The 27,929-nt window shown below is 47.4% G+C and overlaps 1 protein-coding gene across 1 annotated transcript in view; it reads right to left on the bottom strand.

Moving 5' to 3' along the window:
* The window catches only part of CHGB (chromogranin B), a 275,815-nt gene that overhangs the window by 67,257 nt on the left and 180,629 nt on the right, over positions 1–27,929 (bottom strand). Inside the window, exon 3 of the mRNA XM_085612628.1 lies at positions 11,881–11,974. Within this exon, the coding sequence (XP_085468754.1) occupies positions 11,881–11,974 (94 nt within the window). The remainder of the gene's footprint in view (positions 1–11,880; positions 11,975–27,929) is intronic.

The following is a 27,929-nucleotide window of genomic DNA, read 5'->3' as shown; positions in this document are numbered from 1 at the left end:
CTATCTATCTATCTATCTATCTATCTATCTATCTATCTATCTATCTATCTATCTATCTATCTATCTATCTATCTTTTACCTATCTATCTATCTTTTACCTATCTATCTGTCTGTCTATCTTTCTCTATCTATATATACATCTCTGTTTATATATCTATCTTCTATCTATCTATCTATCTATCTATCTATCTATCTATCTATCTATCTATCTATCTATCTATCTATCTATCTATCTATCTATCTATCTATCTATCTATCTATCTATCTATCTATCTATCTTTATCTATCTATACTTCTATGTCCCTCTCTATTTATCTATATATCTATCTAACTATATCTATCTATCTATCTATCTATCTATCTATCTATCTATCTATCTATCTATCTATCTATCTATCTATCTATCTATCTATCTATCTATCTATCTATCTATCTATCTATCTATCTATCTATCTATCTATCTATCTATCTATCTATCTATCTATCTATAAATCCCTATCTATATATTTATCTTTTACCCAACTGAACTTTTTCTGCTGTATAATCGAACTTTACTTCCCACCTTCGTGTTGTTTAGATCTTCTCGCATTTTAAAATCTGCACAAGCTATCCCAGCCTGTTGCTGTAAAAAATTATTTCTGGTATGAAAACTTAATTCTTATACCAGGCTCAGTTATTAATATCCAAAAGTCCAAATATCTCTTCTGCCAAAATATGTCCTTCTTTTCATTGCCTAGGCCTGTTGTGATTGCCTCCTGCTTCAAGGGAATAGCTTTAAGTACAATTACTCTCGTATCTTCTCATTTGATCCAACATGCTGACCTTCCCCTCCTCGTTGTGTAATCAGCTGATGCGTATCGGAAGGAGATAGGCAAAGACTGGGGTATTCATTTTCCTCTTATTCAGCCATCTTGCTCGAGCACTGAATGACTCCATGCAGAGTTACTCTGTCTCATAGCTACAATGTTGGGAATGCACCTTTCAGATGGTGCGGTGCTGTCTTTTGGATTCTCATTGAATCATTGCCCGGTCCTGCCATCGCAGTCATGGGATCCTTTCTTGATTCCAAAATAGATCGACACAAAGATCATGTATTCAGATCCTCATTCTTCCACATAATCATTTGTCAATCTTCAGGGTTCATGCCTATTACTTGTACAGATAATCACCTCTGGCTCGCTGTAATAATGAGGAGAAAATGGAGGAAACAAGGGTGAATTATCATATCTGAAGGCTTTTTACTTTCCTCAACATGACATTATTCCGGATTGAGCCCATGAAAAAGGGACAAGTATCACTGACCGAGATCTGAGACGGGTGAGGCTTGAAAGTACCCTCCCCTTTAAAGGAAGGATGAGGCTTGAAAGAACCATCCCCTTTAAAGGAAGGATGAGGTCTGACATGAGCTGCTTCATAATGTATTGTAGCTTGAAATGCAAGATCTCCCAGAGAGCAACTTCTCAATAGATCCACAATTGTACTTTGTGAGCCCAATTCTGAAAGGTAGCTCACGCTTTTAAGCAAGTTTACAATTTTGAGTAAGTTTACTACTTTTTGGTATTTGCAAACTGCACTTTGCTAGTGACTTACACTTTTGTAGTAACGTACACTTTTGTATTAAGTCCAACATTAGACATGGCCAACTACTGGTGCTGAAACACCGTCCCACAGAAGATAATTGAGGTAGTGGCTTACTATAAAAGTGTAACTTACTGCAAAAGTGCAGTTTGTGAACAGCAATTCTTAACAAGTTTTGTAGTACTGCTGTAGAGCTACAAAACGTACTACAAAATGCAGTTTGTGAACCAGCCCTGTTGCAATAGTGGCATCATCATATTGACGGCACAACATTTTCAAGAGAGGTGCCTCTGAAACTGATAATCAAAAAAAATTGATTGCATTGCTCCAGACATCACGTAGTGAGGGAATCTCTCTAATAGCTTTAAAATTGCAGGCGGGCAACATTCATGGATCAATAGAGCTTGCGTCAACTGTAGATTTTCTCTTAGCATCATAATGACAAAGTCAGAACAAGGACATGACCCAACACATGTGACCCATCTTTTTTATAGTATGCCATTTCATGCCAGAGGATTGTACCGCTGAATATAGACCCCCAGAATATACCGTTATAGAAGGATATCAAGGACAGAATATCGAGGGACAAAATATAGAAAAGTAAGTGCATATAGGGAAGTATAGATTTACTATTCCTACCTCCACATCTATGCACCTTTAAGATATATGTACCACATAGGTACATATAAATGGAGTTCATTATAGCAAATTTAGATCTATCCGTCAGTATTTTGTTTTTCAATATTTTCAATTTATTATCCATCGATCTTCTGGGTTCAATTTTCAGGCTGCACACCATGCCAGATGAATTGAAACAAGATGTCCCCAGACAAGTGGCACTGGATCTCAGTTGCATAAAAATAAAGCATTATGCTATTGTTAATATTTCTACTAATACTCCTAGGGACAGATTTAATAGATATCCAAACAATCCTGATATTTTGATTGGTTTAATTAATAAAATGGGAATTTGAGGCTTTGCTTGCAAATTGTATTTTTGCATTAAAATAATCACCAAGTTTGGCCTCATTTTACTCACAATTAAATGCCTGAAAAGCAAGTAGCTAGGTCAACCTTGGCTAAATCAGTCTTACTGCATTGCTGCTGCATTTGTTACTTGGAACTGCATGAAAATACATGGGAAGGGAGTGTGCTCAAGTTTTATATTTGCTATGAAGACAAACATAGCCTGACGGTAGAGGCTGACGAGGTTACAGGCATTATCGACAGGTAGAAATGTGAATAAACTGATGCTCGTGTCTATCTTTAAATCACTTTGTTTTCAGAATGTTTTTAGTATGCCTGGCAAAGCTTATACCCATGGAACCCTGCCCATGATTTCTCAGAATGTAGGCTTGGGAGAAGGAGTCCTTATTTGTTTCTTATGTGATGTTCTCCCAGACAGCCCAGTTTAAGCTCTTAAATGAAGGGTGAGGACCCCTGGTGTGAATCAGGAAATTCCACAATATTCCTAAGTGACTGCCATTGTAGTCAACAGTCTGAGATTCCCAAAATGTAGAGCCTCATGATATCTTCAGAAATCAAGCGGCTAATCACGATTCCCATCAAGCAGATCTTACGCTCACTGAATCCACATCCATAATTGTCACCCCTTAGCTCCCTTGTTAGTTTTCAGAAGAGCAAGGGGACAAATATTGACTTAAGCCATCATTATGAGTTGACCGATAGTTACTGATCTGTTTTGTAACTCCTGTTACCACACAAATCAGAATTATAAATTGTGCGGTTTTTTTTAATCGCAACCGGTGTATACTTGGTGCGTTAAAAACACAACCCCCCTTTACATTTCAGCTGGTCAAACCAAACCTGCTGGAATTTAAAGGCAGCAAATGCCCGATAACTACCAGGACATACAAACTTTGTTGTGGTAAGTACCAAAATCTGCAAGTTATGCCCCATTTCATCAACAAAATTTGTAATAGGCATTTCCGTCATTGAGTTCGATATCAAATTCTTTGACTTCGGCACTATCAACAGATTATAAACTAATAGTTTAGAAAATAAAATACACACCGTAAAGAGTTTCAGTTCATAGTATAAAATACAAATATTTACTGCCACATTTACTGATGAACATCAAGGGTGGCTTCTGCAGCGGAGGGAGACAGGGAAGCTGGGCTGCCCTCACAGTCAAATCTGACAGAGGAACAGCAATGGAACCATTACACTGACCTAGCACCCCGCACACACACAAACACACATGCACTAGCATGTGAAAGTGGGGTCTGTGACCAGGATGACAAGGTGCCTCGACCTGAGTATTCGGTAAATGATTCTCATTCCAACTATGTTCAGGAGGGATCTGGCAATGGAAGCGTGAGTTTAATTTTCAGATGTTCCTGACAGTTCTTTTTTCCTGATGATGACCACGGTCAAACGTATTGACCGCCAGTCTCTAATTATGTTTCCTTATTTAGAATGTTTTGTTCGCAAGGAACAATGAAGTAAGCTTCCGTCTTGAACGTTGGTAGAATGAAAATTATTTTCACATGCACCATTGTTTTTTGTTCACCCTTGGTAAAGAGGGTATCCCTGGCGCTTTCATATATCATCCAGAGTACTGGCAAAGCCTCATATTCCTCCCTCCTGCCATCATTAGTTGAGCCTGCAGAGAACTCTAGTAACCAGTGAGGAGTATTCGTCAGTCATTGCTGCTTATACCTGCCCCATCTTCACTGCCCTCATTACACTTAGCGTGTATCCTGGGCCATGCCTCTACAGGCTTTGGTGACAGCCCTAAATGTGCCTGGGTTCCGGTGCTGTGCTGGTTCCTGGACTCAAGAAGCATCTTTCTCTCTTGTGACCTCAGGCAAGCTGTGTGACTCTGCACCATGTGGCCAAACAAGCCCTTCTCACATACCTCCACCTCTCCTGAACCTGTTACGATGCGCAGATCTTCCAACCACAGGGAAAACAACAGCCAGCTGTTACAGAGGTGAGACCTATATGGGGCAGGAGTATGCTTATGTGTGTGTGTGTGTCCCTGTATTCATTTGTGTGTTTGTCTGAGCAACTAATGTTTTGTGTGTGTGTGTGTGCATATACATCTGTGTGTGTATTCATGTTTCTACCTGTCTGTGTGGGGCCTTTAAATGAGAAATGTTCTACTCGCGTTTGATGAGAATCCCCCATATAGTGTCTAGGAAGATTTTTTTTTTTTGCATATTTATATAGCGAGAACTCAACCCGAAGGTATTGAAGCGCTTTACAGGAGCACCGTATTTACATTACACATTCAGGCACGGGGAGATTAAGTGATTTTCCCAGAATTACAGGATGTGGACGCGACCCCGAGGCTCAAACCCTGGTTTCCAGCACCAAAGTCGGCAGTCTAGCTGGCAGTCTAGGCGACGGACCACACCCCCTCCCCAATAGTCTCTCTCATAGTCACGTGAATTCTGATAGACATTCCTGGATGCTAGTGAACACCTCTAGCACAAGATGGATATCTTTGACATACATTTTAGGGCCAATTCCCCTGGTGTCTAGTGACAATCGCTGCCATCTGGGGGTCAGCTCTTGCATATGGTGACCACTACTGACTTCTGGTCAGTATCCTCTGCATCTGGCAGCCTCCTCTGCTATCTATCATCACTCCTGACATAGGATAGTCATCCATTACATGTGAAGTGCCACATTATTGTGGGCATTCTTTGCATACAGGGGGAATCCCAGGCATAAGGTGAGCATGCCAGATCTGGCAACCCTCTATAGTGTGCCAAAGCTGCAAGGTTATCAAATTCCTTGTAGGAAACTGGGTTATTGGCTGAGGGGGTGAAGGTAAACTCTTCTGAGGCAACAACCGCAATCCTTGTCAGAGTGAACCACAAAAAGTCAAGAAATTGACCTGTCCTTTGGAAGCATGGCACAAAAGCAGTCAGGCTTAACTTGGAGACAATGTGTTTAAGTATTTATGCAGCATAAAAATGGTGAAAGAGTACAAACACACCACAAGAAAAAAATCTCAAACCAATTTAGTAAAATAGATTATGTTTGAATAAATATCATGATACCAAAATGACAAAATTCATATTAGTATAACTAGAGATATGCAATTTCAAAGCTTTAGGTAGATATAGAGCCTAAACACAAAGTAGTCATTTGGTCATGCTAGACCAGGGGGAAAGTAAAAAATTCAGGGTGACTGCATTGGAGTGGGGGACTGACAGAGGGACCCAGTTAGTCCTGCTGAAAAATATACCTTCTCAAAGTCCAGCATGAATAGTTCCATTGCAGTGGCGGAGGCCGCGAGGAGCAGTGAGGGCTTTGTGGATGGTGATCTCTCTAGCGCGAAAAATTGGCCGGGTGGCGCAGACTATTGTTGCTGTAGCAAGAAGATCCAGTCGGATGTCGCAGACAGTTGTTGCTGGAGCTTCGCTTTGGTGGTCGCCGCTTGATGTCATTGCTGCTAAGCATTGGTGGTCACCGCTTGATGTCATTGCTGTAGCGCAAAGTGCAAACCTTACATTGCCAGTCGTCACTGGCAGTCACTGTACTGTGAAGAGTAAGGCTCACTGGAGCTTCACATTGGTGGTCATTGCAGGTGGCAGAGTTGGGGCACGAATGGGCCCGTCCGTGGTTGTGAAGAGCCCATAACGTCAGGATTTCACCTTTCTTCACAGGAGGAGCTCAACTGATGACACACAACAGTCTAGGACCTGGAGAGGCACCTCTTGGAGATTAGGAACTCACTCGAGCAGAGACTAGCAGGGCTTAGGGAGATCCAATTGCAGGTCCATGTGATCCAGTGCATCAGGTCAGCTGGGCAGTTGCAAGGAGGCCTCTAGAGCTTGTTTTGTCGATGTAGCTCAGACAGGAGGTCAGCCAACTGACCCCTAAAGTCTCTAAGTTTAGCCCAGGATGAGGGAAACAGGTCTAGTCTTACTTCTCAGAGAGCAGGGCAGTCCTTAAGCAGCAAGGCATCCCACTGGGGCTCAAGGCAGTCTTCAGGCAGGAGAGCAGTCCTCTGGTAGCAGCGGGGCAGTCACCTGGGCAGCAAGGTAGACTTCAAGCAGCAGGGCAGTCCTCAAGGAGAAAGGCAGCCGTTCTTCTGTAATGTCCACAGATCCAAGAAGGGACTAATGAGTGGCTGTGGACGTCCAACATTTATACCTGGTGCCAATTTTGAACTGGGGTTGATTCTTTATACTGCCACTCACATCTGTTTCTGGAAAGTTCTTCCCTTCCCCTGTCAATGCTCCAAAAAGTCTGGAGTGACAAAAGTATAGTGCCAGGTTCCTTTGTGTGTGCAGGAGGGAAGGCCCTTTGAAATGTAAGTGGGGCTGAGTACAGCTCGGCCTCCCAATCTTCCTGACAGGATGGCCCATCCTGTCCACACATAATTCCCTTTCGTTTCACCATCTGAAAAGGAATACACAAACCCCAACAGCAGAGCCATTCACAGTCATCTGACCCAGGATGGTTAGAAAAGGTGGCATTTTCAAAATTGTGAATGAAAATCAGACTTTACCATTACGGGTGGGTTTAAATTGCAATTCATTTTAGTGTAAGCAGCATATCTCTACCTGCTCCCAGTCCAAAGTTATCATCTAATAAAGTAATAAGGCACACTGTGTTAATCGTTGTGAGAGATAGGCCTTGCAACAGGACATGTAAAACTTAATTACACATATTCTACTTTTTAAATACGATGCACCCTTCCCTATGAGCCTTCAGGGCCTACTTTAGGGTGTCTTATAAGTATTAAAAAGGAAGGTTTAGGCCTAGGAAAAGGGTTGCTTTGCCAGGTCAAAATGGCATTTCAAAACCGCTCTACAGGCTATATTGGAAGTCCTCAGACATGTTTTAAAAGCTGCTTTAGTGGGTGGCACAATGAGTACTGCAGGCCCACTAGTAGTATTTAATTTCTAGGCCCTGTGTATATGTAGTCACATTTACTAGGGACTTAAAGAAAATTAAATTACCAGTTAGGTAGATACCAGTTCTACTATGCTTTACAGAGAGAGCACAGGCACTTTAGCATTGGTTAGCAAATGCCAACAAGGCAAATGTCTGGGTGAGACCCTGCAAAACGGGCCAGGTCCAACACTAATTTTATTTCTTTTGTGTCAGAGGGTTCGTGCCGCAATGGCTCCTATTTCATGGCTAATGTTGAGAAACTGCATAACCTCTATTGATTTTTTTAGGATATGATCAATGCTGCTGTTAGACCTATCAGCCTTATGTTGGTCTTCCCTCAAATACTTTACCTTACTGTTGGTCTTAGGAATCTGTGCACTTTACATCCAATTGCCACATTTCATTTACTTGTGAGTACTGAGGTGGAGTGGTATTGATTGAGAAACCTTTGCTATGGTCTGAGCACTGAAGAAGGTAAGATCATATCTTTCTGTGGCTCACTTCTGGGTTTAGACAGACCACAGGCTCCTCAGATAGTTGATCAAGATGAGGGGGGGGGGGGGGGGATTTCAATTTGTTGAGGTGATTGAACTCCCTACAGGGAATGGACTTTACGGTGCAACACAGCCTTGGTACTGGCTTTGAACATGACAATACTGATGGTCCCTTCAGGTTTTTCTGCCTTTTTAATAAGAAATCCCAGGAGGTTAGGTAGTTCTCCTCTTCTTTCTGATGGGGGAAACAGATGTTAGACCTGTCAGTCTAGGGTGGTCATCCTCCAAAATGTTGTCTTCTTCCTCTTATTTTGCTGATCCCGTTTTTGCTGGCCTTAGGACTGCTAACCATTGCTAAAGTGCATGTGCTGACTCCTCAAAACATGATAACATTGGTTTATTCCCCAAATGGCATTTTTAATTTACTTGTAAGTCCCTAAAAAGTGGTCCCGGGGCCTGTAAATTAAATGTTGCTAATAGGCCTGAAGCACTGATTGCGCCACCCACTTAAGTTGCCCTTTAGACATGTCTCATGCCTGATATTGCAACCTGTGTGTGCAGTTCCATACTGACATTTACACCTTGCAAATAAGCCTTTTTACAGGCCTAAACCTTCCTTTTTTAATACATAAGAGTCACCCGTAGGGTAGGCCCTAAACGCCACAAGGGCAGGGTGCAGTGTGTTTAAAAAGTTTGAAATGTACTTTTAGCTTTTACATGTCCTGGAATTGAAAAACTTCATTTTTAACTACTACAAGGCCTACCTCTCACATAGGATAACATTGGGTTAACTTGTTACATTTAATAAGTGCATTATTAGGAGGTGGGGGTATTCACCTTCAGCTAGTAATAATGCCACATTCACTATTGGGTCTAGTTAAGCCTAAATAAATTAATCTGTGCTCAACCCTTGGAAGCTTGACAAACTAGCAGTCAGGTCTCTTCTTCGCTGCCACCATCTTCCGCTCTACCACCCCTTGTGGTTATCCTTTCTTCACATGCCCACTTCTTCTTGGCCAGGGCCAGCATCTCTGCTTCTAGGGGTAAATATGCCAGCTGTGCATCAAGCTCTCTTTCCCTAAGGGACAGTCCAGGCTCTCCTTTGGTGGATCCTCTTCCCCCACGATCTCTAGGCAGGGCTGTGGTCACTGTGTGTGTGGAGAGGTATTCATCTTCGTCATCACTAAGGTCTAGGAGTCTTCCTCCCCTGTCCTTCTATATTTGGAGCAGCCTCTGTATCAGAGGTCTGATGCTCTAGCGGGGCTTCTGCCCAGGGTGAAAAGGCATTTATCAGTACTGCCTTCCTGGAATTGGAGGGTTCTGGTAATCCCCTAGACCTACACAGGTCCCTAAACTCTGTTACTAGGGGAGTGGGTAGGGTAGCTAGTTAGACTCCATGGTATCCCTTAGTTTTGAGTCACAAAAACGTTTGACAAAATTGAGGTCAGAGTAATTTAGATTAAAACAAAAAAATGAATCAATCGATATTAGTCCAAATTGAAAATCGAAAACATTTTTTGCACTAGGTCAATTCAGAGGATTTCTAATTGCCCAACCTAGATACTGAATTGTGCTACTAAAGCCAAGTTCTGGATCTCACCACTGTGCACCAAATATAAGAAAGTGGAATGAAAACCCAACACCACTTCATAATAGAGAATATGTGTATCTCTAAAACAATAGAAAAATGACAACAATCCAATGTAGGGAACTGGAGATATGAATTTTTAAAGGAATAATCTTAACTTGAGCCTTCCAATGCCAGAAAGCTTAAAGTGCCCCTCTTGGCGATCTGGTCGTGCTGGACGAGGACAAAGTCAAAAATTTAGGTTGACCGCGATGGCTAGGTCGCCGTCAAAAGTTTACCTTCATACTTGGTCTTTTTCTTGGAGCTTTTCTCTCGTCGATGGGCTCGTCGGTGGGTCCTCGGGCTTTTCGGATTCGATTTGACATCGGCGGCCTGCTGCAGAGCACGGCCTCGGTGAGTCTCTGGAGGTCTTTGTTCTTGCCGTCGATTGCGAGGAGCTCTGAGCTATCAGCAGGACAAACCAGTGCGGTCAAGCAGATTTGCGATTCAATGATGGCAACATGAATCTCAACGTCAAGCTGGTCTTCTCCTAGAACTTTTCTGCAACCTTTTTCAGGAAGTTTCCAAACGGACTTTGAGATCTGGTTGTTTCTGAGTTCCTGTGGGGAAAATAAAGGTCCAGTAGATCCAGCCAAGTGTTCAGTAACACTGGATTGCCTCTTAGTGGCTAGGACTCAAGTTCCACAATGCAGCTGCACAGTCCAGGAAACATCCAATTGCAACTGGTCACCTGGGGTGGTCCTCTCTTTGGATTTGAAGGTGACTTCTTCCAGCTCTGCTGTACTTGTTGCTGATCAGGGAGTACACTCCTTTTGCTTTTAGTAAGCACATTCCTTCCTTTGTGGAGCCTTGAAAGTGCAGCATGTGCAGTCCTTTTGAGTGCCAGCCTTCTGGGGTGCTGTCCAAAGGTCCAGCAGGGCAGTACTTCTTCTTTTGTTCCAGGCAGTGTTCTAAGGATCTCCTGCAGCTGTCCCAAAGATATGCCATAGTGGGCCTGGTGGCAATGGAGACTGTTGCTGTGAAGCTTCTCAATAAAAGAGGTGTGTCCCCATGAGAATATGTTTAGATAGTGGTCAGAGCTGTGGCCAGGGCTGCATGTGGTGACCTAAAAAAACGAGAGCACTCATTCCATACTAGTGATAAATAGCTCTGTGTCTGCGAGAACTTGGAAGGTTTGGCCATCCAATGTAGCCAAGCCATCTTTGCTGGGTATGGGACACCACAGCTGGATTCACACATTTAGTATGACCACAGAAGTACACTTAGTTATTTCTGGCAATGGTGGTCAGTGGTGCCAGTGTTGAGTCTTTCTCTCAGTGTGCACATCATTACTCTTCTGTGTAATGCATCATCTTCTGAGATCATGTTGATTCAAGATGTTGTTGCCTATGGGCGGTTTACAGAATGGTCTTTTTCCCAGGGCTCTGTGCTAACCACAGATAGGCTTTGGTGCGGATATAGATCCCACAACTAGTGACCTGTCTTTAATGCTCCCTCTACACCAACCAGGTATTCAAGATCCTAACCTTTGAAGCTATGATCAGGTGTTCTTTTTCCTCCTGCCTGAATTTTAAGGGTTAAATATTCTGTAAATATAGGTAGCACATATCACTACAGAGCTCTAAAATACGAACGCTTACTTTGACCAGATATCGCCTGCCTCATTTTCGCAAAAAGGATATATAGAACTATAGATGAGTATCAGTTAATTATGAGATGTTTTTCACTGAGGGGTTCTGAGTGACGCCAAATAGACAACGAGAGTGAAGCTTGACTTGTCTATGATGTCACTCAGAACCCCGAGGTAAAAAACATCCCCGTAATTCACTTTTAACCCCTCTATAATTTTATGTTATGTATGGCCCCCCAAATCATCTGCCCCTGGCTTCAACTGCTGCACAGGGGCAGAGGATAATGGGAGAGCTATACATAACACAAATGTGGAAAATAAACATTTTACCTTCTATCCTTAACCAACATCCATTACCTACCCTGTCTCCCTTCCCCATCCAGCAACTGTGCTTTCAGTTTTCAGTCAAAGCAGACAAGCAGCGCTGCATTGGCAGGCTCTCAGATAGTCCTGTCACCTGGCCTGGAAGGTCCTTTATGACTTTACAACAGTTGATAACCAGTTTTGTTATCAACTATTGTAATGGCATAGCAAGGAGTTATGACTTTCAGAAACTGAAATAAAAGACAGCGGCTCTTTATGAGTAAAATTGTTAAATGGCATACCGTTAATGTTACTGCCTACCATAAATTAACAAACACAATATAAATGTTCAAAACTACAAATCAAATTGTGAATGCAGGGTTTGGCTATTGTTTACTGATACTTACTCTTCTTCAGAATCTCCTTGCACAGAGGATTAATTGGTGGAGCATTAGCTTTTCCCAGAGCGTTTGAGAGCACTTCCACAATGCAGCGCGTTACCTGCAATATGTAATGAACAAAAGCTCATGTTAATTACTCCGCCAAAAACACACCAAGTATAAGCACACAATCATAAATAAATATCATGTTTAAACACCAGTGTCATGGTCCCCATGAACAGTGAGTTACAAAATTCGAGGGGTAGCAGCACTCACTTCACACACTCTTTGACACTCAGTGATATCATATGTATGCCTTTGTCCCATATGTACTTTAGGGCCAGCTTCCTATTTTCTGCTAAGGGTTTTCAGGAAGCTTATGTCATGTTAGGTAAAGTAGGTTCCTGGATATGCCCTAATAAACTCTGAGGTGATGGCTAGCAATGGAGTTACAAAGAACAGTGCCAGAGGAAACCAGTTATATTCAAGAGGCCCCTGCCCACCCCTAATTGTTGTTCATGGCAGTGATGTAGGAAGCTGGCTCTTTATATAGTGGACCAAATTGAGACATCGTGTAAAGAGTCTAGGTAAACCTCAGTTGGCTGACAGAGGCACAGATGATAACCGAAATGCTCTCTTTTGTGGTAGTGTGGGCGAGCAGTTAGGCCTATCAGAGGGCAGTGCTAAGCATGTATTGCACACACAAAGGCAGTAAGAGGGACACACACTCAATAAAGAAATCCAACCCCAATTCATAAAAATAATATGCATTTTTATAAGAATTTAGATACCAAGATCATCGGAATTAAGTGAGTACTTTTCGAGCTAAGAATTTTTACAGTTTTCAAAAGTTGACACGATGCATCTTAATGAGCTGTAATGTTATCATATGAGGGAAAACATGTCCTGCATTTAGGCACTTAACAGCGACTTACGGGACTGTTCTTCACCTTGGACTCTCGACCTTGGGTACAGTGGTGTCTTTGGGCATCAGTTTCGGTGCTGGAGTCACTCATAGTTGGAGGGGGGCCTGCAGAAAGAGGCTGCAGGTGGCGATTGTAAGTCCAATCTCGCCAGACCCAAGGATGGGCTCGGCTCTTGTGTGTCTCAGGACCCTGTGGGCAACATCACCTCCCTCGGACCCGGTCTGTGGGGCAAGAGTGCAGAGGCACTTTGAGGTGTCGGGTGGTGACAGTTGGAGGCTCACTTCTTTGTCTTTGGTTCTGCTGGATGGGGCAAATAGAACAGCTGGGCCAATCTCGGGTTGGGCCTCACTGTTATGGAAGTCCCTCGATGTGCAGGTTGATTTTCCTCATCGTTGGTGTCCGGACTGGACACAACACGCATTGGTTGATGCAAGGGATCTGATACCCCAGGGGTTGGTACTGCGAAGCTCCGGTCTGTCATCGCATTCCAGCACTTGGAGAGAGGACAGATCTGACCTGTAGGAGCATGGCGACCTGTTCCTGGGTGGTTGCAGCATCGGTAGTCCCAGTAGGCAGCAGGTCGGTGAACCAGTCTTTGCTTCTTTTGGTGCCTGTGGCTACAGGGGAATAGCTCCTCTATTCCAAGGGAGTTCTTTGGCAATTTTCAAAGCCCTGGCAGTCCTATGGGCTTCCTGGAGTATGCATATTGGCAGGACAAGTCAGTTTTTCCATGAGGGTCGGGTGCAGCAAGCAGGCTGCAGGGTTGGCTTCAAGTCAATTGTGCTCCTTGGTTCTCAGGTCAGCGAAGTTATCTGTCCAATTCTTCTTTTGGTCCGTTAAATCTCTGATGTCCCGGCATCAGGGGTGCCACCTAAATTCTGTATTTAGGGGCGTTACAGGGAGTGTGGGCTACCTACCTTTAGGGTGACTACACCCTCTATATTACCACTTTCTGTGGGAAGTGGGCATAACCCTGACCCAGAGGACCTAATTCCACCAAAAACCAAGCTAGAATTTTCCCAGTTGTGTCTGCTTCAGGTAGCCTACCTTAAGGGGTGGCACTAGCCTGAGGGTGAACATGCCTCCTGACTAGCTCATTTTCCTACCTGTCCCAGTGCCAAATGGGCCCTGGGCAGAGGGTGGCATCTTGCCCATCTTAGAGTGGGACAATATATGCTGCAGCTCTTAGGGACCCTCTTTAGTACCTATGCTCTAGGTACCAGGGATACCACTTACTAGTGACTTACAGAGGTGCTAAAGGCCTGGTCAATTGAGGACCAATTGACCAGTGAACTTGTGTTGGAGAAAGAACCCTGGCACTGCGTACCTGGCCAGCAGGAACCCAGTGCGCTTCAGTCATGGTTGCATCAAATACTAGGGAAAAAGTGGGGGGACTACTGCAACAGAAACCCAGTTTCCTACACTACACCTTCCAGCCAATAGGCAAAGCCACACAGCCACAACTTGGGAGAGTATTCCTAGATAAGGGGATCTTCTGAGACATAATAAGGCAGTGTGGGCCCATACGTAAACTTGTTATGCAACGCAGTGGCCTCAGAGCAACAGTACCAGATACATGGAGTGGGGTTGAATTGTGCCTATTTTTAAAAAGGGTAACAAGCAAGATCCTGCTAACTAAAGACCTATCAGTCTAATTGACATATTGCCAAAAGTATATGCAAAACAAGTTCTAACCAAACTCAGCTATTGAATAGATGAGAATAATATTCTCTCACCATCCATAGCGGGTTTTAGATCAAGAGTTATTACGACTGACCAGGTCTTTGGGCTCTTATTCATAGCATGGGAATACACCAAACTGAGGGAAGGACACCTGTATGTAGCTTATGTTGACTTGAAAGCAGCTTTTGACCTGGTCCCAAAGGGTTTCTTATGCGACTCATTGAAAACTCAAGGTGTACTCAACGGGCTTTTGGTACAGATAGACTCCACCAAGATAATTATGCTAAAGTTTGTTGGGGACACGGAGGCAAACTCACAGGTGCTATACCCATCAATAAGGGTGTGAGGCAGGGATGCGCGCTGGTCCTTCCCTGTTTTCACTATACATCAATGATGTTATGCATTGCCTGCAGAAGTGCAACCACGACTCCTCGAAATTTGGTGAGACTAATATCTCCATTATTGTTCGCCAATGACACTATCTTGCTATCCCAGACACCAAAGACATTGCAAAAGCTACTAAACAGTTTCAGGCATTATTATAGCCAAAAGGGTCTAGAAATCAACTCTAACAAGACAAAATATTTTGCCATTAGACCACACAAGACCTTTAGACAGAATATTGCTGTTCATCAACAACAACTGGAGTACATGACTAATTTTAGCTACTTGGGTATTAAAATAGACGCAAAGTTGTCATGGAAACCTCAAATAAGCAATCCAAAACAGTTCTGCTGCAAACCTTCATGACAATCGTAAAACAAAAAGCACCAAGCCAACAAATCTATGGCAGTGTCACCAGCCTTGGAGGTCTCCAAATATAGGGCTCAGACAGCGGCCCTTTACAGGGCGGAACTGTAGGGAGGGGCATAATGCATATACATTAGTGTAGGCAAAAACAAATTTGCAAGGATGTTACTATCTCTCCCGACACGCATACTTATGACACAAGTGTTGTATGAGATTGATATTAGGAGTCTAGAACATCTAGCTGCCTTAAGACCTCTATTATTTTGGGTAAGACTCTCGGTCACACATGAACTCACGTGTTACAAGGAGGGATTGAGGGATCTTTTGGAGCTTGATGGCCATGTTACTTTTCCATGGTTTCGCCATGTACGGACCTGGTTTAACAATTAAGGTTTGAGCTGTTTCTGGAATGATCCCTCCTCTTTAACAGCCCACTCCAAGAGGGTCTGAAAACAAACCTACTGGGAATACATATTATATAGCGTCCATTGTAACCCCAGTTTAGGAAGGCTGTTTGTACCATTTTTGAGTTTTAAACCACTCCCAGGCTTGGAACTTTACCTGGACACTGTGCAACCGCCGTTCTTATGAAGTTCCATTTTAATATTCTCCAGACTAACTTGAACACAGCCAGATGGTTACATAGTCCCATTGCTGGGGTGGGTGGGGGGTGGGAGGGGGAAGCTAGTTGCACATGATGTATGTGCTTTTTATGGTTTTTAACCTAAATAAAAGCTATTTTGAATTGAACTGAACTGAGTCTTCCTAGTCTGTCAGGTGAGGCAGAGTAAGGAAACAGGCTGAAGTGTTGCAGGACCTACTCTGCATTACATCCTCGCATCCAGGTCACTTACTTTGGGACCTACCTCAACAGTGTTAGGACCCCATTTACAATGCACCTTGTCTGTTCTTTATTTTCTTCAACCATTCTCTTTTCTTTGGGGTTGGAGGTGTTTACCTCTGCTAACCCTATCTTAGCCAGGGCAAATCCCAGCATACCCAAGGAGGTCACCCACAACTTGAATAACCCCACCATGACTAACAGGGTCAGGGGGGCTAGCTTGCTATTTGACATCGGGTCAGACCACCACGACAATGACAGTGCAGCCATAAAGCTAACACCCAACTGAGGCCACTGACAGCTGTCAGTGCTCAGACTCATACCTTGAACTTTTCACTGACAGGTGAAGAGACTAACTTACAGGTTTCTTTGGGTTTAGGGGGCCTTTCTGCTGTTTCTGAGTGGGGCGTTACTACATCTTGTAGCAAACACCCTCCTTCCACTCTCTCTTCTGTTAGCTGAGGAGGCACCATCTCATGCTTAAAAGCTGTCTGACAAGTCAGGACTTCTTGTGGGGAAGGTAGGGCTTCACCAATTCCAACTGTGAAGTCCTCCTTAACTGGAGCAGGATCTGCTTGACTCACTGGAACTTTGGCTAAAAGTTGTCTCCCTTTCCCACATCTTCTCCTTCTTCATTTCTTTTGGGGCCTACTTGTACTAACAGTAGATTCAGCAACTCCAGAAGCCCTCAGGAGAGGATGGGTACTGGATCAGTTCCTCTTTTGTACTCTGACCAACCTCTAGGAGGTCATTTCCAAGGAGACAATCAAGGGGTAGGTTTGAACTGGCTACCACTCTTCTCCAACTAAGGGACCAAGCTATTTCTAGGGATGCCAAAGCCACAGGGTTAAGAGTAACCTCCCCTGGAAAAAGCTTACTCTTCTAGTTTCACCTGGGATATACTGGTCAGAAGACACAACCTGACATACACAATGGTATGGCTGGCAGATGTATCCCTCAGAGCAGTGGCTGGGATTCCATTCACCAGAAGGTGGTGGAAGTGTCTGCTTCCCACTGGAATCACCAGCTCACATTGTGGCCCATTTCCAAATTTAAAGCTACAAGGATGTCCTCCTCAGAGGAATCGCCCTTGGGGTAAGAACTCTGGCAACCCCTGGAGGTGTACCAGTGTGTTTGTTTTGAGGACGGGAAGAGCCCTTTGTTCGGTACCCTGTCTGTTTATAGTCAAAGCACCAATCCTTTTAGGGATCTCAGGCCTTACCTTGATATCCACTTTTTTTGTGAGGTGTCTTGGGGCCCACCCTCCTGGACAAATTTGTGGGGGCCTAGAGAGGACTCCTTATCTTTGTCTTTTGAGTGGTCCACCATTTATTCTTGAGAGGCAGGACTTAACAAGCCCTTTCTTTTGGTCACATTTCCATGACTCTTTTTGGGCACTCTAGTTTTGATCCAAGGCTCAGCCTTCTTCCCCAACTCCTGGGGAGAGACCAAACCCAAGTTCATCAGGTATTGATGCAACTTTTCAGAAGTACAGTTACTTAACAAATGTTCCGTCACAAGCAAATTATAAAGCTCATCATGATCTTGCACCTGACTTCCCTTCAACCATCCACCTAGTGTTTTAACTGAAAACTCTACAAAATTTACCCACTACTGAATCGAGGTTTTCTGAGTCTCCCTGAACTTAATTTTGTATTCCTCAGTGGTGAATCCAAATCCCTCAATCTGGGTTCCCTTCATTAGGTCATAGGACTCATCAAGTGTTAGGAGTCTATCCCTGCACTTTCTTGAAAACAGCTCCCAGAGCAGAGAGCCCCAATACTTCTAACTGAGTTTTTCTGATTCTACAAGCCCTCTCAAAGGCAGTAAACCATTTGGTGATATCATCACTTTCTACATATTTGGGGACAATCGCTTGGGGACAATCCCCCTCGCAGCCATCGTCAGAAGCCTCAGACTCAACATTGTCTCCTACAGTGACGACACCTAGCTGATCCTCTCCCTCACCAATGAACCCACAACTGCCAGAACTGACTTCCACAGTGGAATGAAGGACGTTGCTACCCGGATGAACGACAGCTGCCTCTAGCTCAACTCAGACAAGAACAAAGTACTCATCCTGGGACCCCCCCTTTCAGCCTGGGTTGACTCCTGGTGGACAGCTGCTCTGGGATCCCCCACCCCGATGGACCACGCACACACCCTGTGCTTCATACTGGGCTCATCGCTCACGATGAGCCTCCAAATCAACGCAGTTTCCTCAGCCTGCTTCCACACACTCCGCCTGCTTTGAAAGACATTCTTATGGATCCCCACAGAATCCAGAAAGACGGCCACTCACGCACTCATCACCAGCAGACTCGACTACGGCAATGCACTCTAAGTCGGCGTCACCCAGAAACAGCTCATGAAAATACAGAACATTCAAAACGTTGCAGCCAGACTGGTCCTCAATATCCCCCACATCAGCCACATCATGCAACACCTCCGACAGCTCCATTGGCTCCCAGTCAACAAGAAAATCACCTTCAAGCTCCTCCCTCATGCCTACAAAGTGCTACACGACGAAGGACCAGCCTACCTGAACCACCGCCTCACATTTCACGTACTCATCAGGCAACTCTGCTCCATCCAACTGGCCCTAGCATTCTTCCCCAGGATCCACAAAACCAGAACTGGAGGAAGTTTGTTCTCCTACCTCGGCGCCAAGGCTTGGAACACCCTGCATCTCCACCTCCGGCAATTCGCGTCGCTGACCCAATTCCAGAAGGACCTCAAGACCTTGCTCTTCGAATCATCCTCCACCCAGTGCAACCCGCAGCCCCCCAACCCCAGTGCCTTGAGACCCTCATGGGTGAGTAGCCGCGCTATACAAGCCCTGACTGATTGATTGATTGATTGATTGATATGGTCAAAAGCTACTTTTCCCCCCCATTTAAGTTGTTCCTGCCACTAGAGAGGAGTCCTAGGCCCATCTCAATTCTTTATTTCTCTATAGCTAGGACTTTAACTTTCAGATCTAGCCTTTTAGCTAATTTTTAAAGTTCAGGATCCTCCCCAACTTCATCTGGCATACTACTGGATTTACTCCTAGTGGCGGTGCTGTCAGTAGGGGAATGGGAACCTTCCTTAACCTCACTGTAATTTCCTGCCTCTGTATTATCAGAGTTGTTTTCCATTGCATTGGCTCTATCATGCTCGGCAAGTAGAGTCTGAAGATGAGCCTTATTGGGCTTAGTTACCATGGCAAGGTTCCATGTTGTACAGAGGCCCCTAAGTCGGGTCAACTTTAGTTTCTTGTAAGGAGCTAGGTTGAGCACCTGGCGATTACTCTATGTCTCAGACTTGGTTTTAAAGGAAGTTGGGACCTTTTTAGAAGTTTATAAACATTCTAAACACTTTTAAGGTCTACATTTCTGATACAACAGGACTTGAGGACTTAACCAAGAACTTTGTAGTTCAAATTCAAAATTTGGCAAAAATTGAAAAACTAAAAATCAAAAAATATTTTTGGCAACTCATGTCAATTGTGGATTTTTTCATGGAATCACAATACTGACAGAGTGGTACTGCAAATGCAAAGTCGTATATCCCACCACTGAACCACCAGTGTAGGAAACAGGCTCTTTATATAGTGGACCAAAATGAGGTACTCCGTGTATAGAGTCCAGGCAAACCCCAGTTGGCTGACAAAGGCACAAATGATAACCCAAATGCTCTATTTTGTGGTAGTGTGGGTGAGCAGTTAGGCCTGTCAGAGCGTAGTAGTTAGCATTTATTGCATGCACCAAAATCTAACCCCAATTTATAAAAAACACACCTGCTTTTATATGAAGTACTTCTCGAGTTATGAATTTTTACAGTTTTCTAAAGTTGACAGTGCAGTTTTAGGGGGAAAAGTGTGTACTGTATTCGGGCACTTAACAGTGACTTAGGGAACTGTTCTTCTGGACTTAAGGTGAGTATGGGGCAAGGTCCAAGGCCACACCAACAGGTCACCTTGGGAGGCTCTGGGGCGTCTGGGTGCAGAGGTGTGTTATGGCGTTGGATCCCCTTTCACTTCAATGGGGACTGGTCCTGTCAGAAAGAGGCTGCAACTTGGACTGGGGGGCGAGTCCAGGCGAACCCACAGGGCGGCTCGACCCTTGAGATGCTAGGGCACACAGGGACACCATTGGTTTACTTCTCCTCTGTCTGTGGGGCTTGGGTGCAGTGGTGTCTTTTGAAGTTGGTTTCGGTTCTGTCGTGTTTGTAGGGGGGGCCTGCGGAAAGAGGCCAGGCCAAAGGATGGTCTCAGCTGTTGTGGGTCTCAGGACCCCGTGGTTACCGTCACTTCCCTCAGCCTCAGGCTATTGGGCACAGGTGCAGAATCACTTTGAGGTGTTGGGTGGCGGCGGTCGGAGGCTCACTCCTTTGTCGTTGGTCTGCAGGAGGGGGTAAACAGAACAGTTGGGCAACTCTCAGTGTGGGTCTCACTGTCCCTGAAGTCCCTCAACATGCAGGTTGGTTTTCTTCAGCGTTGGTGTCTGGACTGGACAGCCTTGATTGCTGCAAGTAGTCCTTTACCCGAGGTGTTGATACTGAGCAGCTCCGGTTGGTCCTGGCATACCTACAGTTGAGGACCGATGGGTTCGATATCCACTGTCTGGGGGAAGCCAGGGTTTTATATCACAGGCGGTAGGGACCTTTGAAGCCTCCTGCCTTGATATGCAGATTACTAGTCATCCTGCTTGCAGAAGGTGACAACACATCCTGCGAGACCATGCTTTGTTTCCTACCCCAGAGAGCGTGGGCTCTCACTTCCAGGGGGTCACAAGCATGTCTGTGGCGGCAGGCTGGACAGAACCAGTCAGCCAAGACACTAGAGTTCATTAGGTTTTCAGGGGGTACCTCTAAGGTACCCTCTGGGTTCATGTATTAATAAATCCATCACTAGAATCAGTATGAGGCTATTAATACAAGTTGTTTGATACCACACACCACAGGTTACACTGAACCCATTATGTAGCAGGGAAACTCGTTTTGACCAGTGCCCTTAAGATGCCTTCTCTGTTCACTTGTACTGTCAGTAATATAACTGGCTAGCACAGGGGCATATCTGCTCATGCAGTTATGTCCTTGTGTGTAATATAATGCACCCTGCCTTAGGGCTGTAAGGCCTGCTGTAGGGGCGACTTACAAATATTACATGCAGTGTTAGGGGACATGGCACACAAGTTGTGTGCCATGTCATGTTTTCACTTTTTAGAGCACCATGTCTTGCACCCTGTAGGGGCGGTCTGCATGAGTTTGGCACTGGGCCCCTTAGAGTGGCACAATATATGCTGCAGCTCTCAAGGACCCCTATAGTACCTATGCACTAGGGACTGGGGTACCACTTACTATGGACTTACAGGGGTGCAAAGGCCTGGTTAATTGAGGATCAATTGACATGTGAACATGTTTTCGGGTAAGAACACTGGCACTGGGGAGCTGGTTAGGAGGAACCCAGTGGACTTCAGCCAGTAATACATCAAATACCAGGCAAAAGGTGGGGACTACTGCAACAAAATCCCAGTTTCCAACAAGTGTCCATGGTTCAGAGCTTATCCTCTCAAACCTTGTTGTTGGAAAAAAATTGAGAATTTTCGAATGTCATTCATGCTAAATTAACACCGCCAACTATACAGCTGCTCCAGAAATATCTGCGAATTAGAAACAGGTGTTGCATCAAACTCAATCTCTGGGGACATACACGTGAATAAAACACTCATCAATTAATTTTCATATTTGTTGGCTTGGAAGGAAGCCATGATTGATTGCATTTTTAAAATGAAGTGTGGTGGCTAACACTTAACAGGCCTTGCATTCTTTCCCGAGATGGACAGACGTTCTGAAATCTCATTTCAGTCCATGGAGAAGTGAAGAGAATACAGACTTCATAGAATACTTTCTACCCATGTATGACCCACTCTGACGAGGATAGAGTATTCTTAAGACGTTGGAAGTCTTTTCAATATAGATGTAACTTGTTTTGCTAATATCTGTCTTTAAATGTAGATTTATTTTTTTTTTTTTTTTTTTTTTTGAAAAAGTTTTTATTGAACAATAATTCGGTTACAAGTATGGGCCTACAACCACCCGGGCCGGCCGCTAGGTACATAAGGAAATACACACATATCAAGGCTACAATCAGTTCCCAGGGCACTGCCCCGCAGTGGCTCAAGATAGTTCTCGAAGAACAGCAAGCGTCAGTCCAACAATAACAAAAACAAAGGGAAAGACAATAAAAACAAAAGGCGAGTTATGAGGGAAACCAGTGCGGGTCAGGCTCCCCCCGGGAGACTCCAGTCAGGACAATTGAGCAATCCGCTAAAGAGAGGAGTACCGGGAGGCCGGGGACGGAGGGGGGGGGGAAGGGGGTCAAGGGAGATGAACGTCCAAATGTAGTTGTTACAAAAAGCGCCAGGAGCCATCAAGGGTCAGGGGGACATGGCGATATCAGTGTCTACCAGGGGGGGCGTACAGATGCCTCCGCGATATGCGTTCCATTGCCCCCAAATTCTACCCCATGCCCCCGGCTTGCCACGGGCCACATACACTGTCTTCTCCCTAAACATACACCAGTCCATATTCTCCTTCCATACTGACACGGTGGGCGGCCGTTGAGCGCCCCAAAGTTGCGCTATATCCCTCTTGGCAATCATGTTCCCTAGGGCCGCCCACCGAGTCTGAGCCGCGCTGTAGTCATTGGGCTCCCACACATTCAGGACACAGCGACGCACCTCCGGCAGCAGCACAACCCCAGTGACCTGTCCCATAACCGTGTGGACCCGGCGCCAGTAGTCCGCCACCTCGCGGCACTCCCAAAGGATATGAAGAAAGGTGGCGCTGAGCCCACAGCCTCGCTTACAGAGCCCGTCGTCGGAAAATCCCATCGAGACCAAGCGCGGACCCGTCACATACACCCGGTGGAGAATCTTGAGCTGTACCAACCGGAGACGAGCCGGAATGGCAACCTCCTTGGGGGACGACAGTGCAGACTGCCAATCTTCGTCGTCCAATTCGACCCCATCCCCAGTCCAAGCCTCCCGAAGGCGCACCAGGAGGTCCGCCCGGTGATTAATCAATTTTTTATAAATTAAAGAAATAGTACTATCAGGGACATGTCCGTCAAGTATGCGGTCCTCGAGGGGCGAAGAAACAGGGATCTTGGTCCCCTCCCCGAAGATCGAGAGCAGGGCGTGTCGAACCTGGGCGTAGCGGAAGAACTCCCTGTCGGTCAGCTCGTATTCGGCCCGGAGCACCGCGAAAGTCTTGACCGCGCCCTTGTGCCACAGGTCTCCCACTTTGCTGATACCAATCGTGTCCCACTGGTCAAACCCCTTGGTGGTCCACAAGCTGCCCAGGCGGTCGGAGGCAAACAAGGGAGTAGCACATGTTAATCGCTCACTCCAGCCCATGGCCGCAGTGGCAGCCCTCCAGGTCCGCACAGCAATCTTAGTAGGACCCGTAAGGGTCCGGCCAGCCAGGCGAGAATAAAGTGCCCTGTTGTAGTTCCCGCCGGGAAGCAGGAACTTGTCCATCTCATACGCCGGATTCAAGCCGGGCGCATAAGTGGCGTGGTTAATGGCAGATAGCTGCGAGGCCCAATAGTACCTGCGAATGTCAGGAAGCGCGATGCCCCCGTCATACCAGGGGAGAGTGAGCTTGGCAAGAGCAATACGCGCCCGCCCGTTCCACACCAGTCTCCTCTGCAGGCTCTCCACCTCTCGAAAGTAGGCCACTGGGATAACGTCGAAGGAGTTCTGGAGTGCATAGAGGAACCTGGGAAGGGACATCATTTTAAACAGCGCGGCCCGACCCAGCGGGGACAGGGGCAGCCTGCACCACCGGGCCGTGTCCTCCCGCAGTCGCCGAAGTGGACGCAGGAGATTCTGCTCATAGCGAGCCACCGGGTCCAGCGAAACGTATATCCCCAGGTACTTAAAGCCGCTCAGAGATATTTGAATCGGGAGCCGAGGCGGCAGGAGAGGAAGACCACCAGAGATGGGATAAACGCAGGATTTAGACCAATTGATCGTGAGACCCGAATTGTTCCCAAAGGAGGTCAGAACGTCAAAGAGGACGTTGAGTGACTGCCGCGGTGAGGTGAGATACAGGAGAATGTCGTCCGCATAAAGCGAGACCCGATCTTCGAAGCCCGGGCCCCACCGGATCCCTCTAAGCGAGGGCTCCCAACGGAGCCAGGCAGCGAGTGGCTCCAGGGCGAGAGCAAAAAGCAACGGGGACAACGGGCACCCCTGCCTCGTGCCCCTGCCAAGGGCAAAGGGCCGAGAGACCCGCCCATTCACCACCACTTGAGCCATGGGTCCCGTGTAAAGGAGCCTCACCCAGCCAATAAATCCCTCTCCAAAGCCGAATTTATCCAAGACGGCCCAGAGGAATGGCCACTCAATAGTGTCAAATGCCATCGTGGCATCCAAAGAAACCAGCACGGCCGGTTCGGAGAGGAACTCCGCCCTGGCAAGGGCACCGTGCAGACGCCGCAAGTTAAGAGCGGTGTTGCGGTGCGGGATAAAGCCGCATTGGTCCGGATGAATAAGGTCGCACACGACACTCAACAATCGATTGGCCAGGACTTTCGCCAGGATTTTGGGCTCCGCATTGAGCAGTGAAATAGGCCGGTAAGAAGTACAGCGGTCACGCGGCTTGCCCTCCTTGGGGATAACGACTATAGTGGCCAAGCGCTGGTCGGCCGGAAGGGAACCCGCCGCAAGAGAGTCGCGGAACATGCGGCTGAGGAAGGGCGCAAGCTTATCAGGACGCAATTTGTATAGCTCAATGGGCAGACCGTTAGGACCCATAGCCTTGCCCGAACGAAGGGAACGAATCGCGGTCGCTATTTCATCCGCCGATAAGGGGGCGTCCAGCCGCTCCCGGTCCTCAACGGACAGGCCGGGCAGAGCAATATCTCTCAGTAGGAGGCGAGAGTCATCCTCATCCCTGTCGGTCACCGGGGAGTACACCGCCCGGAGGTGGTCAGCGAAGCATTCCACAATCTCATCCGGCTCAGTCACACACACACCATCCGCAGCACGCAACTCGGGGACCACACGATTCACTCTCTCCTTTTTGTCCAGCCACGCAATCAACTTTCCCGCCTTGTCCCCCGCGTCATACAATCGGCCCTGCTGCTCCCTATACATAGTTTTGGCCGCGTCAGTGACCAGGGACCTATATTCGAACTGTTTCAGGCTAAGGGCATGTAGCCCGTCCGGAGTAACATTCGCCTCCAAGGCCGACTCCAGCCCCGAGATGTCAGTCTCCAGCTTCACCACCGCCTCGCTCCTAACCTTCTTGGCCACCACTATCTGGGCGAGGGCGTGTCCGCGTATCACAGTTTTAAAGGCTTCCCAAAGGGACAACGCAGACGACACCGACCCCTCGTTTTCACTGAAGTATTGGTCCATGGCCTTAACCAGGCTGTCACGAGTCACAGGGTCCCGCAGGTACCAGGGGTTAATGGGAGCTATCCGCCCTGCGGACCGCGACCCGGTGTCAAAGAGAAGCCACAGCGGAGAATGGTCGGAGATACCACGCGCCAGGTGTCTGACCTCTCGAATCCGACCAGTCTGCGCCGCGGGCATAAGGAAGTAGTCTAACCTGGAGAGACTCCCATGCGCCCCCGAATGAAAGGTGAACTGACACTGGGTCGGATGCATTAGTCTCCAACTATCCACCAAGCCGAAGGTCTCCAACATCCCACCCAGCCATGACTGGGCAGCGGGGAGGGTCCTCGGTGGGTGACGATCCAGTTCACCCGAAACAACAGAATTAAAGTCCCCGCCCATGAGCAGGAGGCCGTCCGGAAGGTCAAGCAGCATTCGACCCAAGTCAGTAAAGGTGGAGTTCTGGAGGCCCGGGGGGACGTAGACTGAAACCAGGGTAAGGGGCTGCCCCTCCCACCTCCCAATCAAACACACATAGCGCCCTCTGTCATCCGAGACTATCCTCGTGATCTCCACCGGAAGGGAGGTTCGCAGGAGAATGCCCACCCCCCTGGAGCCAGTTGTGAAACCAGAATGGGCTACGAGGCGGTATCCCCCCCTGTTCATCGCATGGCAGACATTGCCGACCAAATGCGTCTCCTGGAGAAACACCACATCAGGAGTCAAACGACGCAAATATTGCAGTACAACACCCCGCTTAATACGGTCCCCCAACCCATTGACGTTCCACGACATAAGCCTCAACCCGTCTCCCCCCATCCCCTCCAATAGATCAAGAGGCCCCCAGCCCGCAGCACTGTTCCCAAATATGGATAAAAATCAATACCTCGCCCTGTAAACAAAAAACACACAACAAAACAACCCCTCTTCCCCCCCGACCCCCCCCCAAGTCCAACGCCCCCCACCCTGCACCCCTGCGGGCCAAAGACCCCCCCCAACTTGCAGTGTGCCTGTCGCCCCACTAACCCCATTCTACAAAAAGACCCCGGAGGAGGAAAGGGACCCGAACCCGCCCGCACCCCTCACGGGTCCTGGTAAGACACAGTATGCAAAAGAAGTAAGACCCAACTGTACAGTGCAAAACCGCAGAAGCAAGGACCAAAGGTCAGTCTAAGGGGACCCGTCACCTGCGGTGCCCCCAGAGGGCCCGGGCCGGCCGCCCCCGTCCGGCAGCGAGTCCAGCCAGTCACTTGCGGCCACAGGAGAGTCAAAAAAGGCTGTCCGCTCTCCATGCTCCACTCGAAGTTTCGCCGGGTAGATCATCGAATACTTCAGGCCTAGCTCGCGGAGACGGCGCTTCACCCCTTGGAATCCCATCCGCTGTTTCTGGACCAGTTGTGTGAAGTCCGGATAAAAGTTGATGGTCGAGTTCTCGTAGCGGACCGGGCCACGGGTCCGTGAAGCCTGCAGAATAGCATCGCGGTCCCTGTAGTGGAACAGTTTAGCCACGATAGGCCTCGGGGGGGCCCCCGGCCGCGGCCGGCCGCCCGGAACTCGATGGGCCCGCTCCACAGCGAAGAATTTGCTTAGGCCAACCGGGGACAGCTGTTGCAGGATAAGTTCCTCGACCACGAGGTCCACCGGGCGGCTGTCGGAGGACTCCGGTACCCCAATGATGCGGATATTGTTGCGTCGGGCCCGTCCCTCGAAGTCCTCAAGCCGCCGGGCCATATGGTCGTTGACCACTCTGATGTCCCCAAGCGCGGCCCTCAGATCCGACACCTCCGCACCCAGGGTGGAGGTCCGTGTATCAAGGGCCTGGACCCTCTCGTTGGTTTTAGAGAGGTCGGCCCGAATCAGGGTGACGTCGATCGCGACAGTGTCGATCTTACGGGCCAGGGCCTCATATTGCGTCGCGATGGTTTCCCTGATGCCCTCGATGGCGCCCATAATGTCCTGTAGGGAAGGTTCCGCAGAGACGGTCGTGCCTCCCCCTGCAGCATCCAGGGAGAGGCCAGCAGCGCCAGTGGACCCCCTGCCCTGGGTATAGCGGTCCATGTTGTTGCTCTGGACCGCTCCCCCGCGCAGTGAAGCCTTGGTCTTGCGCCCCTCCGGACCCCCTTTGCCCGCCATGTGAGCGCAGTCTCTCAATGGGACCTCCAATCAAGAGGTGTGCCGGGCGCCAGCGAAAGGACCACAAACTGTCGGTGTAGGGGTCGGAGGCGTTAGGCCCACCAGTAGCAGATGGAAGCAAGCCTCGGGCAGAGGCCCAGGAGGCACCTCGCCACCCTGAGCACGCACGCCAGCTGATCTCCTGAAGGCCAAAACCGAAACCGAAAGTGCTGAATCGGCAACTGGCACCGCGCTGAGGCCGCTGTTGTTCAATTGCAGCCCGGCCCCACGGGTCACCTTCACCCCGGCCACCTCCGTCGGGTGGGTCCCAAAAGTTCCGACGACGACAACTCAGGATTCCCAGGTCCGATT

This window comes from Triturus cristatus, chromosome 6, assembly GCF_964204655.1.
Source record: "Triturus cristatus chromosome 6, aTriCri1.1, whole genome shotgun sequence".
NCBI lineage: Eukaryota > Metazoa > Chordata > Amphibia > Caudata > Salamandridae > Triturus > Triturus cristatus.
This window is presented reverse-complemented; position numbering and strand designations above follow the sequence as displayed.